The 27,234-nt window shown below is 41.2% G+C and overlaps 1 protein-coding gene across 1 annotated transcript in view; it reads left to right on the top strand.

The window, feature by feature from the left end:
* PCP4 (Purkinje cell protein 4) overlaps window positions 1-25,698 on the top strand; it is a 62,723-nt gene extending 37,025 nt beyond the window's left edge. Inside the window, exon 3 of the mRNA XM_067545336.1 lies at window positions 25,350-25,698. Within this exon, the coding sequence (XP_067401437.1) occupies window positions 25,350-25,477 (128 nt within the window). The 3' untranslated portion in view covers window positions 25,478-25,698. The remainder of the gene's footprint in view (window positions 1-25,349) is intronic.
* Window positions 25,699-27,234: the final 1,536 nt, after the last annotated feature.

The following is a 27,234-nucleotide window of genomic DNA, read 5'->3' as shown; positions in this document are numbered from 1 at the left end:
CAAGAGCATCCCAGTGCCAGAGGCAGAGGGGCTCATTGATACCAGGTAGAGAGTTTCAGCTGGCCTGATCAATTCAGTGTACCTGGGCTGCTAATACCTAATCCAGCTGGGGGTGATTTCAGCTTTAATTGGTGGTCCTGCACCCGAGTCCCTTCAGTAGGTTGCTGCTTTCTCTATGGCTTCAACCCAAGTTGTCTTTCTGCCACTGCTCTGCATCGTCTGTCCTCTTGAAGGTGCTGCCACTGTCCTGAGCCACCCGTCACTTTGAAACTGCTGTCAGTGCCACTCTGCTCTGCCCTTCACCTCAGAGCTGCCATCAGTCTGCACTGCCTACTGTTTAACTGAGGTCTAAGTCGTCAGAGAGGGATCAGTGGTATCTAGGCCCATAACAGAGTGTTTGTTAGCAGGGAGGCAGCTGTAGCAGAAGCCAAGAACATTTCTTTCTCTCCCTTATTCAGTGCTGTCCAGACTCCCTTACCAACTGTGCCTGACATCACTCTCAGTCAGGCTGATCCCAGGCACGTTTGATGTTTCTGTCTTATGCTTGTATCCCGCAATAAATTCCATTGCAATTTAATTGCCCCCAAATGCAAAACTTAACTGAATTTTAACCAAAATTGTAAGTTGTCTCAAATTGCCACATAAAATGGAAATAAAATCAGGCCTGGTCCATTTGAACAACTCCCTTTGCTCTCCAATGCATGCCCGCAGAGAGCACCCTCACCTTTGCCGCACCTGACCATCTCTACAGCTCTTAAACAACTCTGGGCTGCTCTTCTCCTATTTCATCAACAGTGAGCTCTGCTCTCTCTAAGGCTTCCGGCCACATGACTTATGTAAGAAAATGACACCTTTTCCCTCCCTCCCTCCATCCTTCCTGAGAGAGACAACAGTACTCAAAACAGCACTCAAGAGGGTTCCTTCCTAGATTTGGTGCACTCTCCCTTCCAACCCCCCCATCCCCTGCTTTCAAAGACTGGTGGCTCGGCTTGCAAAAGCAGGGCAGGCAATGTGTAACCTGCCTACCCTGAGAAGCCTTAACCATGAAGCAGGTTAGGGAAGTCTTTTCCAGTGGACGCTCATGCTTCCAGTTCACAAGTAGAGATGGAAAAACACAGAAGGGGCTGGAGGTTGGTGACTTTGTGATACCAAAATTGGGAGTGGTTATAACCCCAGGGTTCATTTCACTGGAATCCCTAGAGCTCAGGAGTGCAGGCAAATATGAATTAGCCCATGTCTACTGCTGCTATTACTTGTTCAGCAAGATCACCACTCCCAGCATTATGTTCCGAAATGTATGTCATTTTAAAGAAGTTTTAAAATATGTTTCCAAGTGTATTTTCATCCCTTTATCTGATGGCCTGAACAAAATTGGACCAGTTTTAACTTGGGGTATGTCTCCATTGGAGTGCGAGGTGTAATTTCCAGCTCGAGGAGATATACCCACACTAGAGTAGCCTAGCTGTGCGGGTGCAAGTGACGGGAGGGGCTAGCCACCCCAAATATGATCCCCTCCGAGACACTAGGCATGTAATTGTGCAGCTAGCCGCTTGCGCCACCTTGGCTACATTTCTATATATTTTTTAGCATGCCATCTTGATCAGAGCTAACGTAGACATGTCCACCTGAGCTGAAAATTACATTGCCAGCTCCAGTGTGGATGTACCCTGAGATATGCATACACCCCATCCCACCCAAATACACCCCCTACCTGCTGGTCATACAGGCTGAAATTTTCACAGGGGCTTTTGGGAGTTAGGTGCCAAATTGCTGTTGATTTTCATAATCGTATATCATCCTTCTAATGACTACAATTATTCTATGGATGGCAATCTGATTTCGAACCCAACCAATATTTGATTAAGAATTAAAAGAAAATCTAAAGAAAAATTATTCCCCAAGATATAAAGCATTGTACAAATGAGAACACTGAACATATGAATTGCCATTTGGGATCAGCCCCAAGTTCCATCTAGTCCAGTATCCTAGCTCTGACAATACTCAGTACCAGATTCTTCAGAGAATAATACAAGAGTCCTTGCAGTAGGCAGATGTGGGATAATCAGCCCCCATCCCTATGGAGTCTCATCCTAATTACTAATAGTTACAGACTGGTTTAAACTATGAAGCCTGAGATTTTCTTTTCTTTCCACACTTTTTGTTAGCATTAGTTATTAAAATTATTATAATTCTGATATCTTTGCTATCCATGCAAACATCCAGTCTCTCTTTAAATATTGCTAAATTCTTGGCCTCAGTGATAGTCTGTGGCAATTACAATCTAATTACACATTGTGTGAAACAGTATTCCATTTTATCCCTTTTGAATTTGTCACCTTCTAATTTAATTGAATGTCCCCTTGATCTTGTGTTATGAGACTGGGTGCTTCTGTTCTCCCTATCTATCTTTTCTGCACCATTCTTATTTTAAATACTTAGCATGTCCCCCTTTATTAACCTCTCCTGTAAAGTAAACGATCCCAGTCTTTTCAATCTCCCTTCATGAGAGCTTTTCCATTTCCCTAATCATTCTCGCTGCCTTTCAGTGAGTCCCTTTAATTCAGCAAGATCTTTTTTGAGATGAGGTCAGGGTGACCTATACAACACATACTAATTCAGGTGAGGATGCAAGTTGATTTATATAAAAGCATTGCAATATTTTCCATATTATTCTTCACTCTAAGTCCTCATTCCTCCTACCATCTTGTTTACTTTTTTAAGTACTGTTGCACACTCAGCAGAGGTTTTCATTGAGCTCTCCACAGTGATGCCCAGGTCCCTTTTCTAAATCAGAAAATCTAAATCAGTTAATTTACAACTCCAAATTGGTATATGAGCAGTTGAAAAATTTCCCTGCAACCAGATCAGTGGGAGTTTTGACTGAGTAAAAACTACTTGTTTTAGACTCAAGGTTTTAAAATACTGTTTGGAAGACAATGGGCTTCAGTGCATTCTCTCTATTTCTGCTCCTTATCCTCCATTTAGGATGACGAAGAAAGGGCAGAAGGGTTGGGCTCTTGAGGAAGAGGGAAGACAAGTAAAAATACTGAGGCTGTTCAATCTATGTTCAATTCTAAGGCTTGAGCAGTTTTTGGAATTAGCTAGTTTTTATATAGCACAATTGTAGCTGGTCCTGGGATGTACTGTACACTGCCTATTCTGAATATGCCAGCACTCACTGTGTCAGTTGGAGATTTTGATCCTAACTTAAATCCTTTATTTCACTAGCCCAACTTTTGTTTTTCTGTGTGGAGGAAAGACATGATGTTTCCAGGCCCTCATCTAGATACCAGCCTCATAAACTCAGAGGGCTTGTAATCCTTCCTAAAAGGAAGCAAAAAAGGAGTCTCTATGGGTTAGAGAAACAATAAACAGCTCGCCTACTGAATGTGTCAACAGCGATAGTGTGGCTGGTAAGCTTTATTGACAATTTGACATGTCTATAAATCCAAGCAGAACGCAAAAAGTGTCTATCAAAGTTTAAATTCACATATGGGAAAATATTTTCAGAGTCGTTTAAAATGAAGAGCAAAGCTAAGCAAGAGAGAAGGTCTGGAAAAGAGAATTAAGGGAAATCGTTGATTATCTTCTGTCTTATTTAATTATTTTAAAGCAGACTTTGCCAGTAGCAAGCATAAAAGTCAAAGGCTTTGAGACATCACTAGTACAAATAAAATACCAGCACTAGAATGTGCACATTCTTTTTTAACCTTCTTTAGAGATATCCCACCTACCTATAACCTATTGAATGTGTTTTGAGTTCTCTCTTTCGCTTTAAATTAAGCTGTTAACTTCTTTTGCATTATAGGCAGGATTGGTAGCACCACCTCTTAAGGCTACCTGGCACTTCCCATTATAAGACCCCTTTTCAATTGCTTTTAACTTTGCCAGTCTTTAACTATTTGGGGGCTGAAATTTCTGCTCTAGTTCGCTGCCGCAGGTTGAATGTTATTGGAAAATTTCAGCCAAAATGGGTCAGCTGTTTCCAGGAATGTGGCTAATGAAACATACATTATTAAACAATGTTAAAAAGAAATCTGACCATCTTTTCTTTGAGAAGCTCTGACACTCTTTTGCTTTGGAGCAGGGACTTGAGATTTGGGAGGGAGGTAGTCTTTGTGTCAGGGATTTGTCTTTGCCATCCGTATGAAAAATCTACCCAAACTTGGCTATGTTATAACCTTTTGAAAAATCGCATTTTGCACATGCTCAGTCTAGTAGTTAAGATTTCAGAAGATTCCATCCTCACAGAGCATGCTATATCCTCTCACAGCTGCTAGGGCCACTGACCGGGCTTCACATATGTCATCACCACAGAGAACTGAGTGCAGTCCTCCAGTCCAGGGATACTGCGACAAATCTGAACTTTTCCTGTAGTTATAACTCCTGCCTGCTCTGGACTGGGCACTGAACTGAGCGCAGGGAGCCTGACTCACCTATGCTCTCAATGATCCCTCTCTCCCTCCTCCCACCCCCGCTGGCACTGAGGAGGACTCTGCCTGACTTGAATACCCAGATGACAACAGCCAGACTGGAGGAAAGGAAAAAAGTGGATTGAGACAAGGAGCCAGGTGAGACTTGTATGGGAGTTAGGGGGCAGACTAGTACTGGTTGGGCAAGGAGACTGGGACTAGGACTGGGAGGCGGTGAAGGAAATGGGGGGAGAAGGGGAACAGATTAGATAAAGATAAGGGGCAGGTGGGAGAATAAGATTGGCTGGACAAGGAGACTAGGAAAACAGTAAGAGGAATCCCCTAGCATAGTGTGGCTATTTCATCCTCTTGTGGTGGTCCAAATAGAGGATGACAAACTACTACTCTATCAGTCACTCTGTTAGCTCTAATGACAGAAGTCGGAGGAAGCGAGGGGGAGGAAGGTGCTTATGACCTGTATGGATCTCAAAATGGTTCCACGTGATAGATTAGTTTGCTTTTAAAAAACTAGGGAAATTGCATATGTCTGTGCGTGCACACACACACACACACACACACATTTTGTTAAAAGAATATTATGGTTGCCACGTAAAACACAAAAGTTAGGAAAATCCAGAATTAAGGTTGCCTATGCAACCTTAATTCAGCCCCCTTATGCACATGTATCATGATACAGTCTTTAACTACTTGATCACATACTATTTTTTCCACAGGTCCCCTGCCTCATTCAACTCAGGGGATGAATCAGGGTCATGCAGTGAGGGTGGCTACTGTTTGCAGGAACTCCTACCTTATTTGTTATATAAATTGGAAGGTTTTCAGTGAATGAGGTAGGGAAGTGCGAGAAGAGAAAGGAGGGTCTCATTGGTAAGGCAGTTGATGTTGCCCTGGAGGTTTGGAATTTACTCTCTTACTCTGCCACACAGTTCCTGTGTGATGCCAGTGAAGTCACTTAAACTAAATTTGTCACTCATTGTCTGTTCCTCATTTTCTGGATGCCTGCCTGGATACCCTGGGATCTGACTTGCAGCAGTCCCGAGCACTCACAGCTGCAAGTGAAAATAAGAGGAGCTGTGCTATGGGCATATGTAATGCTAAGCACTCTGGGGGAAAAATAGGCCCTAGGAATCTCAGATTGGGCATCCAAAATTAGCAGCCACTTTTGACTATGCCTTAGCTCTCTATCTACAAAATGGGGATACTACCATCCCTTCACTTTACCTAACTTTTATGAAGATTCATTAATTAATTAATTCATTAATTAATCCTTAATTCTGGTATTTCTTAACTTCTGAGTACTTAACTTTGCACCATTAATATTCTTAACATTTATTTTGGTGTTTTTGCACATCACACAAACCACTTAGCCGAGGGGAGAACCTTTATTCCCTGAACTCAATTAGGCTCCTACTGGGTTTAATACTTTCTAATTGTGATTGCAATGTCTTTGTTAAATCAATGTCCACTCTTCCCTGATAAAATAGATTTTAAATGGCAGCTTTTTAAAAAGGCACCAAGCTAAAACTCAGTGAAGAGAAAAGAAATAGACATAATCTCAGAGTCACCACAATTTTCCTTGCTTTCCTATCCCCTTTACACAGGGACCTTTTACATTTTCCTCATTGCAAAGGTTTGAAAAATTGAAAAATAGACAATTTTTTCTCCTTTTCAATAACAGGGAAACATTGTAAATCCATAAGAATATAAAATAGTGGACATATTTTTTCTAAGAAATACCTTTCTGGGCATTACCATTCTAGTATTTCATGTACTTTCATAGCATTTCTCTGCCTGAAGGTGATTTTTTTGAAGTTCAAGCAAAATCCATTCTTCATTTTTGAGATATGGAACAATACACTTTTCCATTCACTAATAAAAGCCATAAGGGGTTGAACTTCTGGTTATGCTCAGTGGACATTTACTAACATTTTAGCAGAGTTTAATGAAGTCTTTCCCCCTTTGTGACATCACTACACATTCTCCCTTCCGGTGCCTGGGCAAGGCATAAGGGCTGCAGGTAGGATAGAGCTGATCAGGGACATACTCCATGAAGCAGTTGATCATGATATCACCTTTAATGTACTGTTACTGCAGTTTATTTGCCTATATTTATCTTGAAGGCAGACCCTGCACTGGGGCAGTATGGTATCACTTCACCCAAAGGGGAACTCAGGAAGGTACTGTGCCTCAGACGGGCACAATCCTTCTCCAAATCCCTGGTGTACTACACTTTCTTCTCAAAAACATCAAGTTGAAAAGAAGATGCTGGTTCGGTGCTCCCTATGTAAAAGAAAAGTTGAAATTCTATTTTTCATTAGACGGAAAAATAAATGGTTGACGTAAGTGCTCTCTAGTGCCTTTGGTGCCTGACCTTGCTCATTAGTCTCTGTTGCTTAAGAAAAGGCTTGGAAAATTGCATTATCCTATATCATCAACCCTCACTCAATATAGACACAAAAGGCAGGAGAGAGAAATCCCACAGAGCTCTAGTATTGACTTGTTAGAATTCCAGGCATCTGCCAGCAATGTAGTAATTCTCTATAAGTAATGAAAAAGCATCTGGGAAGGACACCATGTCCTTTTTGATTCATATTCTAGTCTTTTAGATAATCTATTAATTGTCATTGTTTTTCCTTTGCACTCAACAATAAATTGTAGTATGTGCTCTTTGCTATTTCTCTGGGAGTTAATTTACTTTTTGCCTCAGTGGATTCTTTCTACAGTATATCCCTCAAGATCCCTGTTTGAAATGCATGAATTAGAGCTCAGACTGGGAAGAAATACATTTTAATCTTCTTACGAACACCTAATTTTCATGTTTTATGGCGAAGAGTGACACTTTTCACGTTCTTTCTTGTGGCCACTAATAATTTTTTTCTTTTATATGAATTTCTAGTGTAAAAAAAAAAGTATCACATGACATTTGTGCAAATTTACCAATAATTAACTTTAAATCAATGATTTGCCTATTTTGGGCTTCTACAAACTAAAATAAATATTTACATAATTTTCATGTGAAGCTTGTAATTACTATATAGTGAATACCAACCAATATTCAATGCATAACTCAGTGGGTAACCATGCCCAGCATGGGAGGATGGGTGAATTCCAGTAGGGAGGAGATTCCCTACTTGGGCAGCAGTGCCTGGAGATACTTGCCATGTCTTTGTAGATGGATAATATGGGGGACTTATCTCAAGTGCACAGGAGGCTCTTGATGCAATAGACATTTGAATCAGGCCCATGTTGAGAAGCACTCTTTGCTATACCTTTAAAAAGGTGCTAGCCAGCCTCCCACTGCCTTGTACGTCCACTCTAATGAGCAAACAGGCTGTGCTGTGATTCCACTAGGCACACCCATTCCATCTCCTCTTGCTTGCTGTCCTCAGACCCGCAGCCAGTGATGTCTGCCTTTTGCATGGGTGCGCTAGACAGAAGAAAGTTCCCCCAGAGTCCTCTCCACCCTACAGTGCATGAGCATAAGAGAAGCCATAATTTGGCCCAATGTTAGCAGCATAGTACAGAAGATTTTGTGTTCACCATAGGCCAGTATATTCCATGATTGTTTCCACAGCAACTGTCACTTGGGTCCTTGTTCACATGAAGTATTTTCTCTTACTCATTATGCTGTTAACTTTAATCCCCGATTATAGAAATAGAAGAAACATTGCCAAGTTATGCTGAAAATTTTGAAGTTAACTTTTGTTCATGAAAATACTCAACCTATGTCCAATCAGCAACTTTAACATTTCATATCCTTGATCTAAACTGAAAGGAGAATAAAGGGCACCGATGGATTTGACTGCTTAACTGCAGGAAAGGAAAAAAGACAAAGCAGCAAAGCATGCCGACCAGACAGTAAATGTGAAAGAACTTTGGAAAAAGTCGCCCCCATAATCGACACCCCTACAATAGCAGCAGAGGACCCTAGTTTTGCTTTTGACTCCACACAGAAGCTGAGCTATCCTTTCACCTCAAGCAATGGGTTTGAAGCACATGGTTGGGGAAAGTGAGGAATCACAGACTACCTCTGTCCATTTTAAAATCTGTCCCTTTCTGGGGCAAATAGGAGGGTCAGAGTTTTTAATGCTGTCAGTATAGAATCTTTTGTGAGTATTAAATTATTATTTTTAACTTGTAGGATATTTAGATTAAACAGAATATATATTTCCTCTGCACATAATTTGTCTTTTACTTCCATGGAATCCACTTACAGTACTCTCTAACCGTTGGCTTCTTCTCACCTTCTTTCAGTACTACATTGAGACAAGATCTCCTTGCACAACTTTCTTAGTTTCAGTGCTATCATGCATTCTCCTCTGGTGCTTGCCTCTTCCCCAGAAAGCTAGATAATGCCAGTCTGCAGAGAAAGTAAACATGCAAGGTGGTCTTCAGTATTCAATGGAAGTATGATAAAATTGGGCCAAGATAAAACTGATTCCTGTATTCAAATAATGGGCAAGACAAAAGAAAAATACTGGAAATTATCTAGAAGTTTCCCAAGATACCAGAAGAAGTTGTTTTGCTCTAGGGTAGAAGAATCTGTAAGATACCAGTTTCCAAGGCAGCTAAAGGAACTAATAACCTGTACCCTTCATTTAGTGAATGCCATTCTTACTGTAGAAGATTTAAATAAACTTCTTTAAAGGGGTCAATTTATATGAGCATTCAAGGAGTGCTCCTTGTTATTTTCAAATCAATTGATAAGTAGTATTCCAAAGTCTTTGCCCAGATTGCAACCGAATCGCCTTGGAGCTGATTCATCATTCTTTGTGCTGGGGTACAATGATACTGCTTTTACTAGTAATCAATCGTCACCACATCTTTGCCAATTCAGGAGAGTCTATATTTCCTAGGTTCAGCTGGCAGGACATGGTGGGCTGCAGGGGGAAAATGGCCAGCCTTCTTTTGGTAGTTTTTCTCCAGAAAATAATTCCTGAAGAACTGGCTCCTCTAAACTGTTGCTGTGCCATAATGACTTTGTGACATTCCCCAACAGACTGCAGTGCCTGAGTTTACTGATACCAAACTTTTAGTGTTTACATTTAAAATCAGTAATGAGAATTTGCTAGGGCTTTTATTTGCCCCCACTCATTTTTATTCTTAATCTGCCCAATAAAATAAATACCCCTTACATTTAATCGTTTGTGGGAGCCATTCTTTGATATCATATAAAAAAATGTAGAGATAATGAAATAACTCCCTGCAACAATTACTTTGCCATAAAATGACAAATCCCAGAGGCGATGTGCCTCACCCTATTCACTGATGACTGTACAATTAATTACATTATAATCAACACACACTGATAGACTTTTCTACAAGAAAAATATACCATTGTAACCGTTACAAGCTCTAGTATATCATAGTTACTTAAGTTATAAGGAAAAGTTAAACTAACTTCTCATAAGCAACTAATAGAATTATCCTGGTGTACAATGGTCTCCTGAAACTTTCCTAATTTGCCACTTTGAAGATGGAGCAGAATAAATTTTTTATCTTTTCTTTCCTGAAATTTGTATATTTAAAGAAACTCCTTTTGACTCTACGCTGAAATTTTTCAAACGGACTCCTCTAATTTTCCTGATTGACAAGTTTTCTGCTGTCACCTGTGTCATCTTCCTTGTCTCTTCTTACTTTTGCAGTGTATGTCATCTTTTCCGCTGCTTTTGTATGGTACTTCCTACTCACCTCCATTTCTCTGAGTGTATTCACTAAACTATCCTGTGAATGCCAAAGTAAAAGAGGCATTCTTGGAGAAACATGGAAGTCATAACACAAAGGAGGCTGTATTAGAGTTGAGGATGAACAACTTCTTTTGTGTTGTTGTTCATGCAAGGTCTTGTGTGCTATTGGTCATTACAATTAATAATTTGTGTGAAGTCCTTTTAATTAAATTTGTTAAATTCCCAGGATGGCACAATCTTCCAAAGTACTCAATACTCTACTTTTGAATAAGGACTAAGGTCTTCCTTTTAAACCTTACATTCTGAAAGCACTTAATGTACTTTATAAAGATTGTAAGCTCTGTGGGCAGAGACTTGTTCTGTGTTTGCACAGTACTTAGCACACTGGGTTCTGGTTCATGACTAGGGCTCCTAGGCACTACCACAATAGAAGTAATATATGAATCAGTTGAATAATACGTTCTGTTTCACGTCAGACACACAGTGAAGTTAGGTAACATACAATACCCTTGCTATATGCACTGGTACACATGACCCCCTTAAAGAATTCTAGTGGACTGGTGAGGCATGATTTCCCTTTACAAAAAAACATGTTGCCTCTTCCCCAACAAATTGTATTAATCTATGTGTCTGATAATTCTGTTCTTTACTATAGTTTTAACCAGTTTACCTGCTACTGAAGTTAGGCTTACTGGCCTTTAATTGCCAGGATGACCTCTGGAGCCTTTTTTAAAAATTGGTGTCACATTAGCTATCCTCCAATCATCTGGTACAGAAGCTGATTTAAATAATAGGTTACATATCACAGTTAGTAGTTCTGCAATTTCACATCTGAGTTCCTTCAGAACTCTTGGGTGGATACCTTCTAGTCCTGGTGACTTATTACTGTTTATCAGTTTGTTCCAAAACCTCCTCAAATGACACCTCAATCTGGGACAGTTCCTCAGATTTGTCACTTAAAAAGAATGGCTCAGGTTTGGGACTCTCCCTCACCTCAGCTGTGAAGACCGATGTAAAGAATTAATTTAGTTTATTTGCAATAGCCTTAGCTTCCTTGAGTGCTGCTTTAGCATCTCGATTATCCTGTGTCACCTCTGGTTGGTTTAGCAGGATTCCTGCTTCTACTGTACTTAACATTCTTTTTGCTGTTATTTTTTGGGTCTTTGGCTAGCTGTTCTTCAAATTCTTTTTTGTCCTTCCTAATGATAGAAGGAATGGACTAACTAAGTTGTGAGGAGTCCAGTGGCATTGAGCTCATATGAGGTGACTGTGCAAGAGGGACAAGTGATATAAAGGAACAGGAGACACATGCACTAGCAGACAACTCTAAGGGTCTACAGAGATCATCACAGAACAGAAAGACAGAGAACCATTTGGAGGCCAATCACACAGGAGGGAAGAGACTCCACACAGAGACAGTTTGCTAGACTCATAGACAGGTGACAGGGAGACAGAGATAGGTCAGTGCTGGTCTGGCCACCTGTTGAGTCTTTGGTAAAGAAGAGACTCAACTCAGCTACGTGCTAGCAACCTCTGGCCGAAGTGACACATAGTGGGGGGTCTGACTGTCAATTATTTGTTTTTAGTGTTTGTATAACAGTGTTTGTAAAATTAAGGAAGCTGTATCATGATCAGAGGGTCCATGTTCCCTGGAGGGACTTCTTGATGGGACACCAGGAAAACTGAAATGTGGGGAGTTAGGCGAGAAGATACATGGACAGAGGAGTGCATTTGTTCAATTTACCCTGCATTCAGCCACATTTTTTGATAATGAAACACGTAGGCTGGCTTTCTGCGGACTGCTGCTAGGCCCAGATTGCACACTTCCATACAGACTCCATTAGTGTGCACAAAGGATCATGAAACCTCTTGCACTTAAAGCGATAGCTTGTAATTTTAATGCAGTTTACTATATACCAGAGTAGGGAGAGAGGGAGGTTCACCTCACACATTGCTGAAATGCATCCAGTTCTGAGGCAGAACCAAGTAGCTGTTTAATTCTACACAGCAATACTGTACAGCAGCTTAGACAGAAAGCAAGAAGAATACCCTATCCATTTGAAACAGTACAGGAAATTTAATAAGGCAGTATGAAAATTCCTAGTTGAAACTTGGTCAGGACATTGGGCTAATGCTCATATTCCCACAAAGAGTCTCACAGGAGCTTGAGCTGACTAGAAGTGGTCAGGAGGATCTTGGGTTTTCATCTCATAATAAGTGCAAAACCTTCAGGAGCATAGTACCTGCTGGTCAGGAATTCGTTTAATAGTGACTCAGATGGAAAAGGGAGTGCTGTCAGGTGACCATCAACACCACTTCCTGCAGCTCCCTGAGTTTTCCCTATGTGCTAGCCTTTCGAGGACTGATCAGTCACAACCTTAGCTAATAAGATCTGTTGAGATTACAAACTTGAGGTGGTGATTACAATTCACATTTTCTACATGGTCATCATTGCATGAAGCAGAATCCCTGTATTGGTATTTTAATTATGCGTATAACTTTACCCCCACAATCGGTCCAATCCAAGTTGGCACAATCTCATATTTTTAAGCCTTTTAAAAAGTCTATAATGGTGCCTCAATATAATTATGTCTGTAGTAAGAAATTACTTTAAATATTAATGTTTCAATACAAACAATATTTGTCACCACGTTAAGTGTTGAAGAAATCATCTTTAGCAGGTTAGATGTTAGTTTAATATAGAATTTTGTAAATTTATCTTTATGACTGTTCTTTTTTGTTTCATATTTTATCCAATTATACATAATTTTCAGATATTGCATTTGTCTTGTGTCAGAAATAATATTGCTGCTCTCTAATGTTATTACAACTAGAAGAAATATTAATCAGACATTTCAAAGGCCTCATGCTGAAAAAAACATTTTTAAACTCATAAAAAGAACAACCATCTTTTCCCTACATCAAAACTAATTTTTCACATTTCCTCAGACAGACCATTACCAAAGTAAAGGTCAATCTGAGGACAAAAAGGGATTCTGGCTGGCTAATGAAGTCATCTTTATACCAAATGGTAATTTACAGTTGTAACAGAGAGATGTTAATTCTTTTCCCTTTTGTTTCTAGGGATATTAAGGAGCTGCTTGCTACTGGTCAGATAAACAGCTGTACATTTAACCTGATCACTAGTCACAATCTTTATTTCCCTTCATACTGTAAATGTGCAGTCATATTAGAGATGCAGGTTCAAAGGTTTGCAGTTCAGGTGTAGGTGATGATTGCTGGGTGGAAGTTATAACATGCAGGCACCTGCTTCCTTCAAAATAACCAACCACTGCAAAAGAAATAAAATGAAACAAAACCCAGCCTCACACTCCCAAACAAAACTGGTTGCTTTTGAAATTTGGAATTGGTACCTGAATATGTAAGTTATTAATACCACAAGGCAAGGAAACCAGAACCAATATACTAATGTGCAGAGAAAACTCCATCTCACCAAGCAGGATGGTTACAACAAAATTGTATCAGTGTGTACACTACCTTGGATAATTTTAATGTGTTAGTAGGAAAGCTCTTGTGTAGCTCCTGAACTAGTTGGTAGGAATGTCCTTCCTTTAAAATGATAATGACATTCTTGTTTTGGTTCATGTTTTTAGAATTAAATTCTAATGTAGCATTGTGCAGGGATAGGGGAGGGAGCTTCATTTCTCACCCTGCCTGCCCCCCAAATCTATATACTGGCTGTGACAACTGCAGACAGGCATGTGAAGGCACTGCTCCCCTGGTGTGTCCCCAAAGTGGATAAATAGGAGATAGTGTCACGCTCCTCTCATGCATGCAGTAATTTCACAATGACCTATGCCTTGGCATTATACCGGCAAGCGCTGAGCCAGAAAACTCATGGAAATCTGGTTCTTCATGTAAGTCCAGCAAGTTAGAGAAGTTCAACCCAGCAAGCTGGAGTAGTTGAGTCATGGTGCTCACAGAGCTTTGTCTTGATATCAGATCAGCCAGCCAATGATGCTGAGTAGGTAACCTCTCAGGTCTGTGCTTAGGTATCAGCCCAGGAAGCTAAAAATGTTGACCCATAGAACTGATAGAAGACAAGGCCAGACTAATAAGATCGAGGTGCTAAGGCAGTAACCCCACAAAAACCTGTTCTCTGACCAGGCAAACAAGCAAGTTTGGTAACCAGTAATATCACAGGTATTTTCCTTGACTCAATAAAGCTTCTGCGCTGGTGACTTTGTAGAGGCCTGAGCCTTGACATCAACCCATACTAGAAGTATGGAATGTGAGCCCTCTCAGAAACTTGTGCCCTGAAATTACCCCAGCAAGCTAGAGATGCTGAACCGGTGAGATCACAAAGGCATGTGCTTTGATATCAGTCAGGTTAAGAGGAGCCTAACATCACAGAGAGCACCATGTTAGAATTGCTGAGTCAATAAGCTCAGCTGCATCTTTTGGCACCTTACCAGCAAGTGAGTGAAGCTGAGCAAGGGCTAAGGAAAGGGGGGAGCATGTTGGAACAGGGCTTGCCTCCTCTGCTAAAACCAGAAATTGTGTACTCCCTCGGCATGGAAGAGCTCAGTTTCTTGAAGTTTCCCTCCTGCCTGTCCACAGTCTGGTAAAATGAGGACATATCAGGGAGGAATACCTGCAGTCCTGCATCAGGGGACTAGGACATGCTGTCTCTAGCTGGGGAGTTTATAGGGCTCCAACCCTTCCTGCCAGTGGATGGATCAGCACCAGCAACCGATGGGAGAAGAGCTGTCCCAGCTGTGACCCTATCTGCCTCCTTTCTTAAGCTTCTAGAGCTGTCCCTCTGCTGGCTCCCTCTCCCATCCAGGGGGACAGAGATAGAAAAAAGCAGTCTGCCACCTCCAGCTTTCTCTGTTCTAGGGAAAGATAGATACTCTGCCTCTGGCTTCCCTCCCCTAGTCTAAACCCAGGGAAAACAGAATGATCTTGTCAGTAATCTCCCCCTTCCTGGCCCTGAATAGTGGAGAGTGTTTTTGGGAGGACTGTGATTTGCCTGTTATGTTGCTCCACACTCTGTGCACACATCCACACTATCTGGCAGACTTCGAGACTGCATGGGAGCTGCTGTGGCCTTTGGTCAGTTAGTTATTCTCTTGTCCCATCACAGGAGAAGATGCAACATCACTTTACCACATGGATGTAACATCCAAAGACCAGAAATGGGAGCGCACCACTTCAGTGTTGGTCTGCTTTAACCCTGGCTTGTACTGGGTGGCTTAACAGGCTGGGGTCAGAGACGCATAAAAGATGGTGCAGCCTGTGTAGTCTTCTGAGCACTGGGCCACTTGAGGAGGCATTGACCCTACCTAAGGCAAAGATAGGACTTCTTGATTGTTTTAAACTGGCAGTCTTTGGATGTATATCTAAACAAACACTCTCAAAACCAAAGGACAGGAATCCTTCAATCCAAATTAAATTGGGAAGTAGTTCTTGGGCCTGCAGCATATTTCAGTGTGGCAAAACATTTTTATCTTGTGCAAAAATCTGATTGTGAGTTAGCTTTCTGGGGGTAATAACACTCTTCCCCATCCCTTAGTTGGGCCAGTTGCTAATTGCTGCAATTCAACCCTTGAAAAGTAATGTATTCTTTTGGGTATATGCTACACACATTTCTGTAACTCCTCGTGATCCTTACTGGGATAAGGAGAGAGAGTGTGGTACTTCAGATCTGAAGTGTCATTACTATTTACATTTCTTGGCTCATGCTCCAGTACAGTTTCATACCGAATGTTGTTAGAAGAAATGAAAAGCCATCTTTGCTTCATTTATGGCAACATGGAGCTATTCTGAGAATAAAGAGTGAACTGGAACTCTCCGGTTTAACTCTCCAGTTTTTGCCCCTTAAAGAACATTGTTTGAAAAGTGTATTTCCCTATACCCCCTTACTCTAATGCCTCACAGTGCTGTTTTGTATTCATGGCTCTTAAGGAAGAGCTAATGCTTTTCCATTTTCCAGTGCTGTCAGCATTCATTTTGGTTCAGACTTGAGAAGTAAATCTAAAAGTTAGCCAAAGGCATTTGTGAGTAATTACACTTGCACCACATTTCTCAGGAGTTAGCTGGGAAGCTTCAGTGTGTACAAGGATTGTCAGTGCTTTACAGGAAGAGTCTGACAAAGTTTCATTAACCATTTAGTATTTGATATTGATTATAATTTTCTGAAGCACAAAAGAAGGTTAATATTCTAATGTTTGTTCTGGAAATGGAATAAATAGGTCTGTAATACTTATAGAATTACAGAGATTTATTAGGACACTGCAAGTTCCAGTTCCAACTCCAGTACATAAAGGAGGATTGAACTTGCTAACCACTCCAGGTCAGAACAACAACAAAAACATAACATAACATACAACACAACAACTTTATGCTAAGATAAGGATATAGCACCATCTACTTGTAGAGGTGCTGTCAAACTGACCAATACAGATCATATAGTATTGCAGCCATCAGATGTTTCACTATGTGAAGTCATTTTGTGAGGTGTTATAACTGGGAGACTCAGCTTAACTTGCCCATATAAAATAAAAAAGTGGGGATGAGGGATAATCTTTGGACAGAGAAGGGGAATACTGTTGTTTGTGCTGGTACCAGCATTTGAGCATTTTAGCCGTGGACAAGTCTTAATAACTTGCGAGTCTGTGGTTTGTGAATATTGTGTTGCATTTTATATAAGACATAATTCTCTGTGGAGAGTCTAATGTTGCTGACAGCCATAGAAAACCATTAGAATGTGTCTTCACAGGGAAAAAGGGTGTGATCTTAACTCAAGTTAGCTAGCTTGCAGTAAAATCCAACTAAACACAGGGCAGTTTCTAGTTTTCACAACAGCTAGCCTGTCATGTTAAAGATTTTACCTTGAGTTAGTTCAAGTGAGTTAGGTAACAAGTTAAGAACACATCTTTTTTTTTTTTTTTTTTTTTTTTTCCTTTTTAAAACAAGACCACATGTGTCTGTCTGACTCATTCTACATAGGGACATACCAGATCAGTCCAATGTTTGACAGTGGCCAATTGGTGCTTCAGAGGGAGCTTCAAGAAACCTTGCAATGGATAATTATGGAATAACCTGCCTACTAGGGAAATTTATTCCAACCCTTCTTCAGTTAATGGTTGGTTAGTGCCCAGAATCGTGAGGATTTATAACCCTTTTAAAATAAAACATATATATATTATCATAGACGCATCATCATAGAACACCTCCTCATGGTGAAACCTGGCATTGAAGCCCCTCTGCTTCTCCCTTCTCTAGACTCCAGTGGTCTGTGCAGTGGCTTGGTCCTCCAGCCAGGTCATAAAATGAATCCCGCACATTCTGGAGTAACAACACCCCAGTTCAAAGGAACAAAGACTCTTCTATCCTTTCCAGAATCTATCCTCCACAAACTCTTCAGCTCTTCCGCAGGCTCTTCCTCACTCTATTTCAGAGTACTGCCTCCTAGGGCAGTCTTCCTAGAGGCCTACTTCCCCCAAAGCCAGTGATCTTCAGGGCTCCTTCCTTGAGTCTCTCTTCTCCCAGGCCTGCTGTAGGAGTCTTCTCCTTAGCTGCCCTCTCTCTTTAGGGATAGTCCCAGAGTGTACAATCTTCTTCCTACAGGCCCCTCTATTGTTCCTTTGCCAGAGAGCAGAAAAAACTCTCTCCTAGATCTCTCCTGCCCTGTCATCCTTCCTTTATAAGAATCACCCAGCCCACTTCTCCCCAATGAAATCTAATCCATGATTAGATGTCTCCTCTCAAACTGCCAAAGAATGGTCTAACTGGGCTCTCTGTAACTCAGTCACTGCCATTGTGGCATTTAAACACATGATCACAGTATCTATATCTTCTGTTTAATATAACTGAATGTTCTCATTACCCACATGCATGGATAATCCTTTTCTGAATACTATTAAATTCTAAATCTAAGAGTTTAAATGAAAGTCTTGTCTCCATATCATCAGATCATTCCCGTGTTTCAATATTGCAGTGAGAAATTTTACTACGGACTTTAACAGGAACAAAAATGGGTCCAAAAATAGAAAGGGTAGGACCAGATCTTCAGCAGGTGTAAATCAGTGTAGTGCAATTGACTTCAATAGAGCTCTGCTGATGTACATCAATTGAGGATTATTTAGTTCAGAGAGCCTAAAGAAAGGATATCACAGTTGGTGGACTTTATAATCTTATACATTCTTCAAGAAAGAACTCTGTAGAACTTCATGCCAGTACAGCAACCAAGACTTTGCCACCGCAGGAAATGATTCAGTCCAGTTGAGGTTTCGTACTATCGTAGTATGAAACTAGTTGTCTGTTTTCATTCTTTCCTGACAGCTTAACTTGTTCTATTAAAATGACTAAGCAAAAGCTATGGTCATTGTCTTTCTCTGGTGCAAAGCCTAAACAAAGCTTGAGCTACAGTTATTTATTTTTGTTTTTAAATGTTCAGTCTCACGGTTATAATTACAGTGAGAAGCCAAGCACTAGCCAAAAGTTTGCCATGATACAGTAGAAATGGAAAGCAATTGGCAGGCTGCCAAAAGTAGTGTATCAACTTCAGAGCAGATTAAATGCTTCCCCTTAGAATTTCCAATATAAACATCTTGATAAAATAAGAACATTCCTCACTACTGTATAGTCCACTCCTGCTGGAAGAGTTTTATTGTAATATTTTAATGGACAACTTCTGTGACCCATAATCTTGTAAAAGTCTCTCTATCCTTAGTACCTCTTATCCACAATCTGGTTACTAGTAGAGCTGGTCAGAACACCATTTTTTTTGTATGGGACCTTTCAAATGAACAATCTTCATTTGAAATATTTTGGTGGAAGAATTTCAGATCTCAGTAAATTTGAAACAAAATGAAAGGTGTTTGTTTAAATGTAAAAATGTCATTTCAGATTTCTGTTTGTTTAAAAAATGAAACAAAATGACACTAAGATTAAAGGAAATTTTTCATTTCATTTTGATATTTCCTGTGGGAAAACCATAATTTTACTGCAGAACTGATATCTTCCCAAACCAAAACAACCCCCAAACCAACAGTTGTCAAAAAGCTATATTTTACAGTGGGGAAATATTCCACAATTTTTTGTTCCAGCTCTCATTACCAGTTTGCCAGTTGGGCCCAGGTACACAAAGGGACTTAAGCATCTAACACCCAGATTTAGGAGCTGCTGTGATCCACAAAGTCCTGTTCTGCTGCCACCTAACCCTATAGGCACCTAAACTCATTAGGAACTTAACCTTTCTCTGGTTTGGTCTACACTGGAAAATTAGGTTGGTTTAACAATGTCTGTTAGGGGTATGAAAAATCCACACCCCTGAGTGGAGTTGTTAAACTGACCTATGTCCCAATGTAGACAACACTAGGTCCATGGACGAATTCGTGGGAGGAGAATTACTTATGCTGATGGGAGAACCCCTCCTGTTAGTGTAGGTAATGTCTACAGCCAGGTCAACACAACAGACCTATATTGGTATAACTGTGTCACTGAGGGGTGTGAAAAATCCACAGCCCTGATTGATGTAGTTATACTGAACAATCCCCTCCATGTAGACAGTGCTATGTTGATGGGAGAGCTTCTCCCATCGATACAGCTACCACCTCTTGGTGAGATGGATTAACGACAACAACGGGAGGGGCTCTCCCATCAGCGTAGTAGTGTCTTCACTAAAGTGCTATAGTGGCACCCCTGTCACACTGTACGTGAAGACAAACTCTACACTGAAGTGCTATAACTGTGCAGCTGCAGCTGCGTTGCTGTAGCATTTTAGGAGTAGACATACCCTTTGTTAATGTCCCCATGGTGCTGCCTCTTTCTGGCCCAATGCATATTTATACACAGTGGGACAGCTTCAACAGGGCAGATTGAGAGCGAGACCTCCATCAGAATAGCCAGGCACTCACCTGAGAGGTGGGAAACCCCTGTTCAAATTTCTTGTCATCAGGCAGCAGGGGGAACTGGATCAGGGTCTCCCTTATCTAGGTTAATTCCCTAATCATTGGACTAAAGTTTATAAGGTAGAGCCTTCCCTTCTCCCTCTCACTGCCCTCTGCTGGCACTGTTCTTGTAAGAAACAGATTAGGTTCCTGACTCCAGTACAGGATTCCCACTGGTATCTCCTTCAGCCCAGATATAGGTGGGTAGGGCTTAGGACACACCCTCCTTGTCAGCCCCTGTTCTTGGCTAGTTTAGGCAGCTCCCTGCCTAGTGTGCAGGCTTTTTTTGTGGATCCCATTTTCAGGTGCTTATCTCTCCCCATGCATTGTATGGGGAGCCTCGTCATTTAACTCAGGCTTTATGGATTCCACTAAGTGGCCAGGCGTCTAAAAATTACGGTGAGCATTGCAACACCTAAGTCTCTTTGTGGATCTGGGCCTTGGCATCAAAACTCATATTTCTGTAACGGGGAGCAAGTATGTCTCAGGGTACATCTACACTACGATAAAAAACTGGCGGCATGACCATGGGTGGCCCTGGTCAGCTGCCTTGGGCTCATGGACCGACTCATGGACTCAGGCTGTGGGTCTATAAAACTGCAGATATTTAGGCGTGGCCTGGAACCTGGGCTCTGAGACCCCGTGAGGAGGGAGCATCTCAGAGCCCGGGCTCCAGCCCAAGTCCAAATGTTTACACTGCAATTGTATAGTCCCACAGCCCATGTCCGAGCCAGCTGACCTGGGCTCTGAGATTCAGCGCCACAGGTTTTTTAATCGCAGTGTAGGCATACCTTAGAGGTCATAAGAGCCAGGTTCTGGTCCTGGTTCTTCTACTGACACGCTGTGTGAGCCTGTGCAAATTCCTGCCTCAGTCTCCTCCTGTATAACATGGAGATTATGTTTTCATACCCCATAGGATTAATGAACGAATGTGCGTACAGAGCTTTGAGTTTCTTGGATGGAAAGGTTATAGAAGTGATACTAATGGGATTTCATTTTCCACCATGTAGTCTTAATTTAATTAATTAAACTTTTGATTGCATTATGCAACCAAAATTATTGTCTGATCCCAAACAGGCCTTTCTTCTAAAAACTAGCTACTTGCAACTAATTACAAAAAAAATTTGCTATTCAGCAAAATAAGCATTTCTTCTATATTACTATAACTGAAATTATTTGATCACTGTATTTTAAATACATCCAGAATTAACATTTGTTCATGATTTAACTACCTTCCAAACTACCACTGCAAATTTATATTTGATGGGAGAGCAGGCGCACTGCGGAGTTCCCTCTCATGGCTGGGTGTGGGATAGCATCCTCTGCCAATGTTTGCTCCAGGCCCATGGTGGTCTGCCTTTTCTTGTGACCCCAGCCAAGTCATGATTTAGATTTAGATCCAGGTGATTTAGAAAAAGAAAGAGAAAGAAAACAACTAAGAATCCAAAAATTGTCCCAATGGAAAAGATCCTTCTGCTCTCTCTTGGGCTATTCCTCAGCCTGTCTTTGAGGCTGCATCAGCCCTACTCGGGGCTCAATTGTCATGATGTCAGGCTTGTATGTCCCATCCTCGGGGCTGGTAGGGGAACCCAGGCCCACTCTCTGCTCTGGTTTCCGGACCAGGGATCCTGTATTAAGCAACTGGGTTTGTTCCTTCAGATGCACTGATTTCCCTGGACAGTGGGGGAGGAACAGAAAGATAGGCCCCACTGCAGGTTTTTATTTTGGGCAGAACCTACAGCAGGACCCCTCTTCTCACACCACAACCCTCATCCCAGCACTGTGCAGCATACAGGCCCGAGGGAATGGTCTGCAAGCCCCCCACCACTCGTACAGTAGGAGCAATTCTGTCAGCTCCTGTGTCCCAAAGCGCTTTGCCTGGTGCCCCGATCCGGACATTGCAACTGACACACAGGGTTGCAGCACTGCTCAGGTTTGTCCCAGCTGCCTCTCCATCATGATGATGGAGGGCCAGGCGGGCCAAACCTGAGCAGTTCTGTGACCCAGTGCTCCTGGTCACAATGCCACTTGCTGAAGTTTGGCTCACCTGTCCCCTCATGATGGAGAGTTGGGCAGGCCAAACCTGAGTGGTGCTGTGATCCTGCATGCCAAGTTACAATAGGCAGAGTAGGGCACTCACACCAGCTCCATAGGACACAGGTGCTGCTAGTGCGGGGTAAGTCATGGACACCAAAAAAAAAAAAAAAAAAAAAAAGTCACAAGCCAAAAGGACAAACACTCTCCATGACTTTTTTTCACATCACAACAAACCCACAGCCTTAATAATGATACAAATTTTTGAGTCTCCAGGGGCCCCCTAAGTTGCATGAGCCCCTGTAAACCCCTGTACATGAGCCCCTGCCTAGGTCTCTGCTAGTGTTCCTAGGCCACATCCTACCTCCCAGCCCCTCATACTGCCTCCCTGCAGCCTGCGTTTAACACAGCCACTCTTCTGGTTCCCAGGCATCTCCTTAGGTCCTCTCAGTTCCTTTTTTCCCTGCCAGAACACCGCCCTTTCAGGACTGCCTCTTTGGTGCCTTGCCCCCTTTCCAGGGCCTCCTCAAGGATTAATTCCATTCCTCAGGCCTTCTTCAATCTGGGTTTCTCTATTTTAGGCACCGCTGCTGGACCTTCCCTGTAACTTTCACTTCCTTCTTTTATAAAGAAGACCCAGGTCCTCCCCAGCTGGCTCTAATAACAAATCAAGTCTGACATACTCTCCAGATACAGCGGAGTGGGGTAACTGAGCTCTGACTCCTGTTAATTCTTTGTTCACCTGTGTGGGGTAGATACCCCATTACAGATTGGATAACAAGAAAAAATAGAGAAAGAGCTCTTGAAATTTAAATAATTTGTTTCAGAATTTGTTTTCTAAATCTGTAATAATTTCCTTAATAAAAAGAAAAATAAAATAATGTCAACATATTGGTTTATTATTAATAATCATTATCGATAGTGGACTGTATTGCATTTTGCTTACTTATGAAGAAGAGTACCTTACTCTGAGTAGTTCCATTGAGATCAATATGATTGTTTTGGATTAATGTTCTATTCAGCATAAGAATGACTGAGTGGGACCCATAGCATCTGAACTGTGGTAGGCACTTCAGTAATCAGCTGAAAAGACATGCAGTATTTCCACCTCAGTATTAAAAAATTATGAATTAGGCACCTCTAAAACGATGAGATTTTAAATCCAAACATGAGATTTCAAAAATAATACATTTGGCATTTCTTTTATTTGCCCTCTGACTTTTGCACCTTTAGGAATCAGATTTTAAGCTTATCTCTGCTACTGTGAGGGCCAGATACTTCCTTATTCTTTTTCAATTAAAGCTGAGTTTCTGGTGTAGTCCCATGAGTCCGGGATCTAGGGCTTTAAGAAACACATCAAATATTGCAAGACTCATGATAAAATTGTAAGAGATAGAGACAGCAGACATGGTCTCTGCCCTAGACATACTGTAGATTACAACTGAAGGCAAGACAAGATATGTTGTTCTGAATGAGTGGACCCCTGAATCTGCACAGGGACCCACTAAGGCCATTAGGGTTCTTTGAAGGCACAGTGGTCCCATGGCATGGTGTCCATTGCAGGGTTGAGTGTTAAGTTTGGCTATAACATTTTATTACTAGACCAGAGTGAAAAATTTTGGATGAAGCTTTATTTATTTTTTGCCGCCTCCAAAAAATGCAGGTTGAAACTATTTGCAAATTCATGTTGAATTCACCACATTGTTTCAGTCAAAACTCTCGAACCCCTCAAAATAAAAATTCCAAAGAAGTCAAAATGTTTCCTTTTGACATTTTCAAAAGGAAATATTTTGGTTTTTCAACTCAAAATGATTTTTTATTTCAAATTTTATTTCAGTTTTATTAGAAATACTTTAAAAGGGTAAAATAACCTTGAAAACAAAAAACATTTTTATTTTACTTGTGTGGTAAAGACGGCAAACAAATAGATCTTATTTCAAATTAGCGCTCTGCTATATTTAGAACATCACTCTGATTATAAGTAATTTTAACAAACAAGGTTATAATGAAGGGAGAGCGATTAAGCTAGAGGAATGACTCACTTGTCTATGGACCTTTTTGGTCCAGAGAAAGTTGCAATTAGGGTGAGTTTTTCTAGGGCTGTTAAATGAATGTGGAGGTGGACGAAACGACTGGCAGCAGGATCATCAAAATGGAAGTTGAAAGCAATCAGAATGAAGGTGGAGGGGAAGGGATGAAAATAGAGGAAAGCGAAGAGCCAAGAATGAAAGCTGATGAGGAAGGCAAAGCAGGGGGAGTTGGGAGGGCAGTATAGGAAAGCAACACACACAAAGCCAGAAGGAGAGCAGAGCTGGATTGTTGGAAGGTGTATATTTCAAAGGAGGAAAAAGTGTGTGAGGCAGGGGGCAAATGGAGAGGTTGGAAGTAACCTTAGAGCTACAATAATTCTCATCCACTGGGAGGGAAAAAGAGCGGTAGGGGATGGGCTCCTTTCCATTTTAATAATAGATTTTAAAGTGTCTCCCTTGATTTGCATTTGGGCAGGGAGGGGGGAGTTATTTCTGCCTGTGCACTGACCTCTGGACCTTTCAGTCAAGGAGAGCTCTCTTTGGACCTCCCAGTTTCTATAAGTCAGTCAGGCTGTAACCTGCCACCAAATTGTCATGTTGGGGAGATGCTGTGTGTGCTCAGCACCGTCCTGATGTCATTCTTCAGTGCCAAATTACCCTACATGGCAGTAGAGCTTAGCAGCATCACAAACTCTGCATCTGGGAAGGAGGAGCTGGACAGCCATATAAACTGTAAATGGTAGCAGTAACCGGGCAGGCACTTCAATCCTGCCTTCCTCTGTACACACTGACTGCTTGGAGACTCTCCTCTTGTGAGCACCACAGATGCTTCGTTTACAGTGTTGTGCAACAGCTTGTCATGCTCAGCCCTGTAGGTGTGGTGGGATCGCTTCCTTAGGACTGACTTTGAGAGCTCCCTCACCAGTGGGGCTTTCTTCTTGTGCCTTTAATGGGTTAATTAGCCTTGCAGTTCTCTCCAGCCCCAGCCCCAATCTATCAGTTAGGCAGGGCTATCATAATCAGGTTTACTCCTAAGCAGTTAACTGGCGTTGCTGTGACCAGAATGCTAGTTCAGCTTCTTGTGCCCACCCACTCGGTCACAGTTGCCTTCTGGTTCTCGAATAGCCTTTGCGGCTTCATAGACAGACCATGTGAGAGAAACAGAGGAGAGAGACTTCGATCTCGGGTTGCTGTTGATTACCATATTCTCAAATTGATATTGATTTGTTTTTTATTTTCTCGGGACAGATGGACAGAAGAAAGTTCAAGAGGACTTTGACATAGACATGGATGCACCAGAGACAGAGCGGGCTGCAGTGGCTATACAGTCTCAGTTCAGAAAATTCCAGAAGAAAAAGGCGGGATCCCAGTCTTAGTAGCTACCTCGTAGTTTAAAGTGATAGTTCTGAGGTGATTTGTCAGGAAATTAAGAAATAAAACTAAGATGCATGTACAGAATATTTAAAACCCCATTGGCAGGTATATAACAATGAGCTTGTGTGTGGCTTCATCCTTATGATTATCTCCAGTCCTATTTCTTCTGTAATGCACCATATTACTTGATGTTGTAATAAAAAGTTAGGATGAAGTAATTAAAGTGTCTTCTTTCATCTGTCTTTTTATATTAATCCAGCAAGCACAGTGTTACAAATGAATCCAGCCCAGATGCCTATTTTCCTCTTCACTTAAAGCTTGGAGACATAATGTAGCACCGTATGTTATGAGATTTTTGCTGAGGGAAGGGAGAACAAGTTTGAGCCCTGCTTACCTCATTTAGAGAATTCCAGCTGCCAGGCAAATGTGACAATAAAATGATTTTCCTGTAATGAGGTGAAACTGAAAAGTCACAGGCAGGAGGTGGTATCAAGGAAGCAGGGGAGCCATTTATTTTTATCTCACAATTCAGACAAGAAGTGAAGAAATCACCACCCGCAGTGGGTCTCAAGATCAAAAACAGAGAACAAAATACAGCCCCATTTGGATCCTAAAGGTCAGAATTATACAGCTTATGCCAGATGTCAACAGTTCTAGAAATAACCCCCTCATCTCCACCAATGCCATACACATTCAGAGATGTGTTTGTAGAGGTAGATTTTCTCTTCTAAACTTTTTCTTTTCTGATTATAACTGTTCATTACCTATCCAAACAATGAATGTATTTTTCTTGCCCCTCTACATCTTCCTATGGTTTGCTAAGTAAACCACAGCATATGCTTTGCCTCTATCCAGAGTTTTTTCTTTCTCTAGGTACTCTATATGACCCCCCCTCCAACCCCCATCACTGAAGTATCTTAGCTTTTCATTAATACATTTATTGACCACTCATACCACCCCTGTAAGGTAGGGAAGCACTATTTTGCAGACAAAGTGACTTGCCCATGATTACCCAGGGAGCTTTTGACTGAGCCAGTAATAAATTCAGATTTTTTTTGAATCACAGTTCAGTGCCTTAACCACAAGACCATATTGTGTCTCTAGCCTTGATGCCTTTCTGTTGCTTACCTCCTTTAGAAATTTCACAAATAACTTGCCAATATGAGTCTAGTAATCTCAGGGTGTGGAAAGTAGAGAACACAGACTTCCCATTTATCTTTCAAATGGTCCAACACATCATCTAATAAAAGCCTCGGGATTATAATTTTAAAATTATAATGGGTTTTGAGTTGTGGTAGTACCATTTTATTTAGGTGAATAAGTCTTAATAAAATAAAATAAATAGAGTATTACATTTACCTCGTGCACAATGTCATCTGAAATAGCATAAACTTTGTAATAGTTCCTTTACTGGATAAAAACTATGGGCAAAGCAATAGCCTTTTATTCTTTATCTGACACCCCTTGGAGTTAAATTATCTACATAACAGGAATAATCATATGATTGGAGCAGACTGAAAACCACTGCATTGTTGAAACAGAGCCACTAGCGCTATTGGTAAATGGAATACTGGCCTTTCAGCAACAGGACTATTTTTCAACCTCAAAATCAGAGTGCAATTCACAAACAAGGTCTGCACACACAATGGAACAATCATGAGGGAGTGAGAGAATGAAGTTTGGATTAATGGCTGCAGACTTTGAGGCCGATGACCATTTTATAGTAAAGTACTTTTATACCACAGCTTCACTGAAGGTT

This window comes from Emydura macquarii, unplaced genomic scaffold, assembly GCF_026122565.2.
Source record: "Emydura macquarii macquarii isolate MOO-44397 ecotype Brisbane River unplaced genomic scaffold, CSIRO-AGI_Emac_v2 contig_1043, whole genome shotgun sequence".
NCBI lineage: Eukaryota > Metazoa > Chordata > Testudines > Chelidae > Emydura > Emydura macquarii.
Note: the sequence above shows the minus strand (reverse complement) of the source record. Positions and strands in the feature narration are given on the sequence as shown.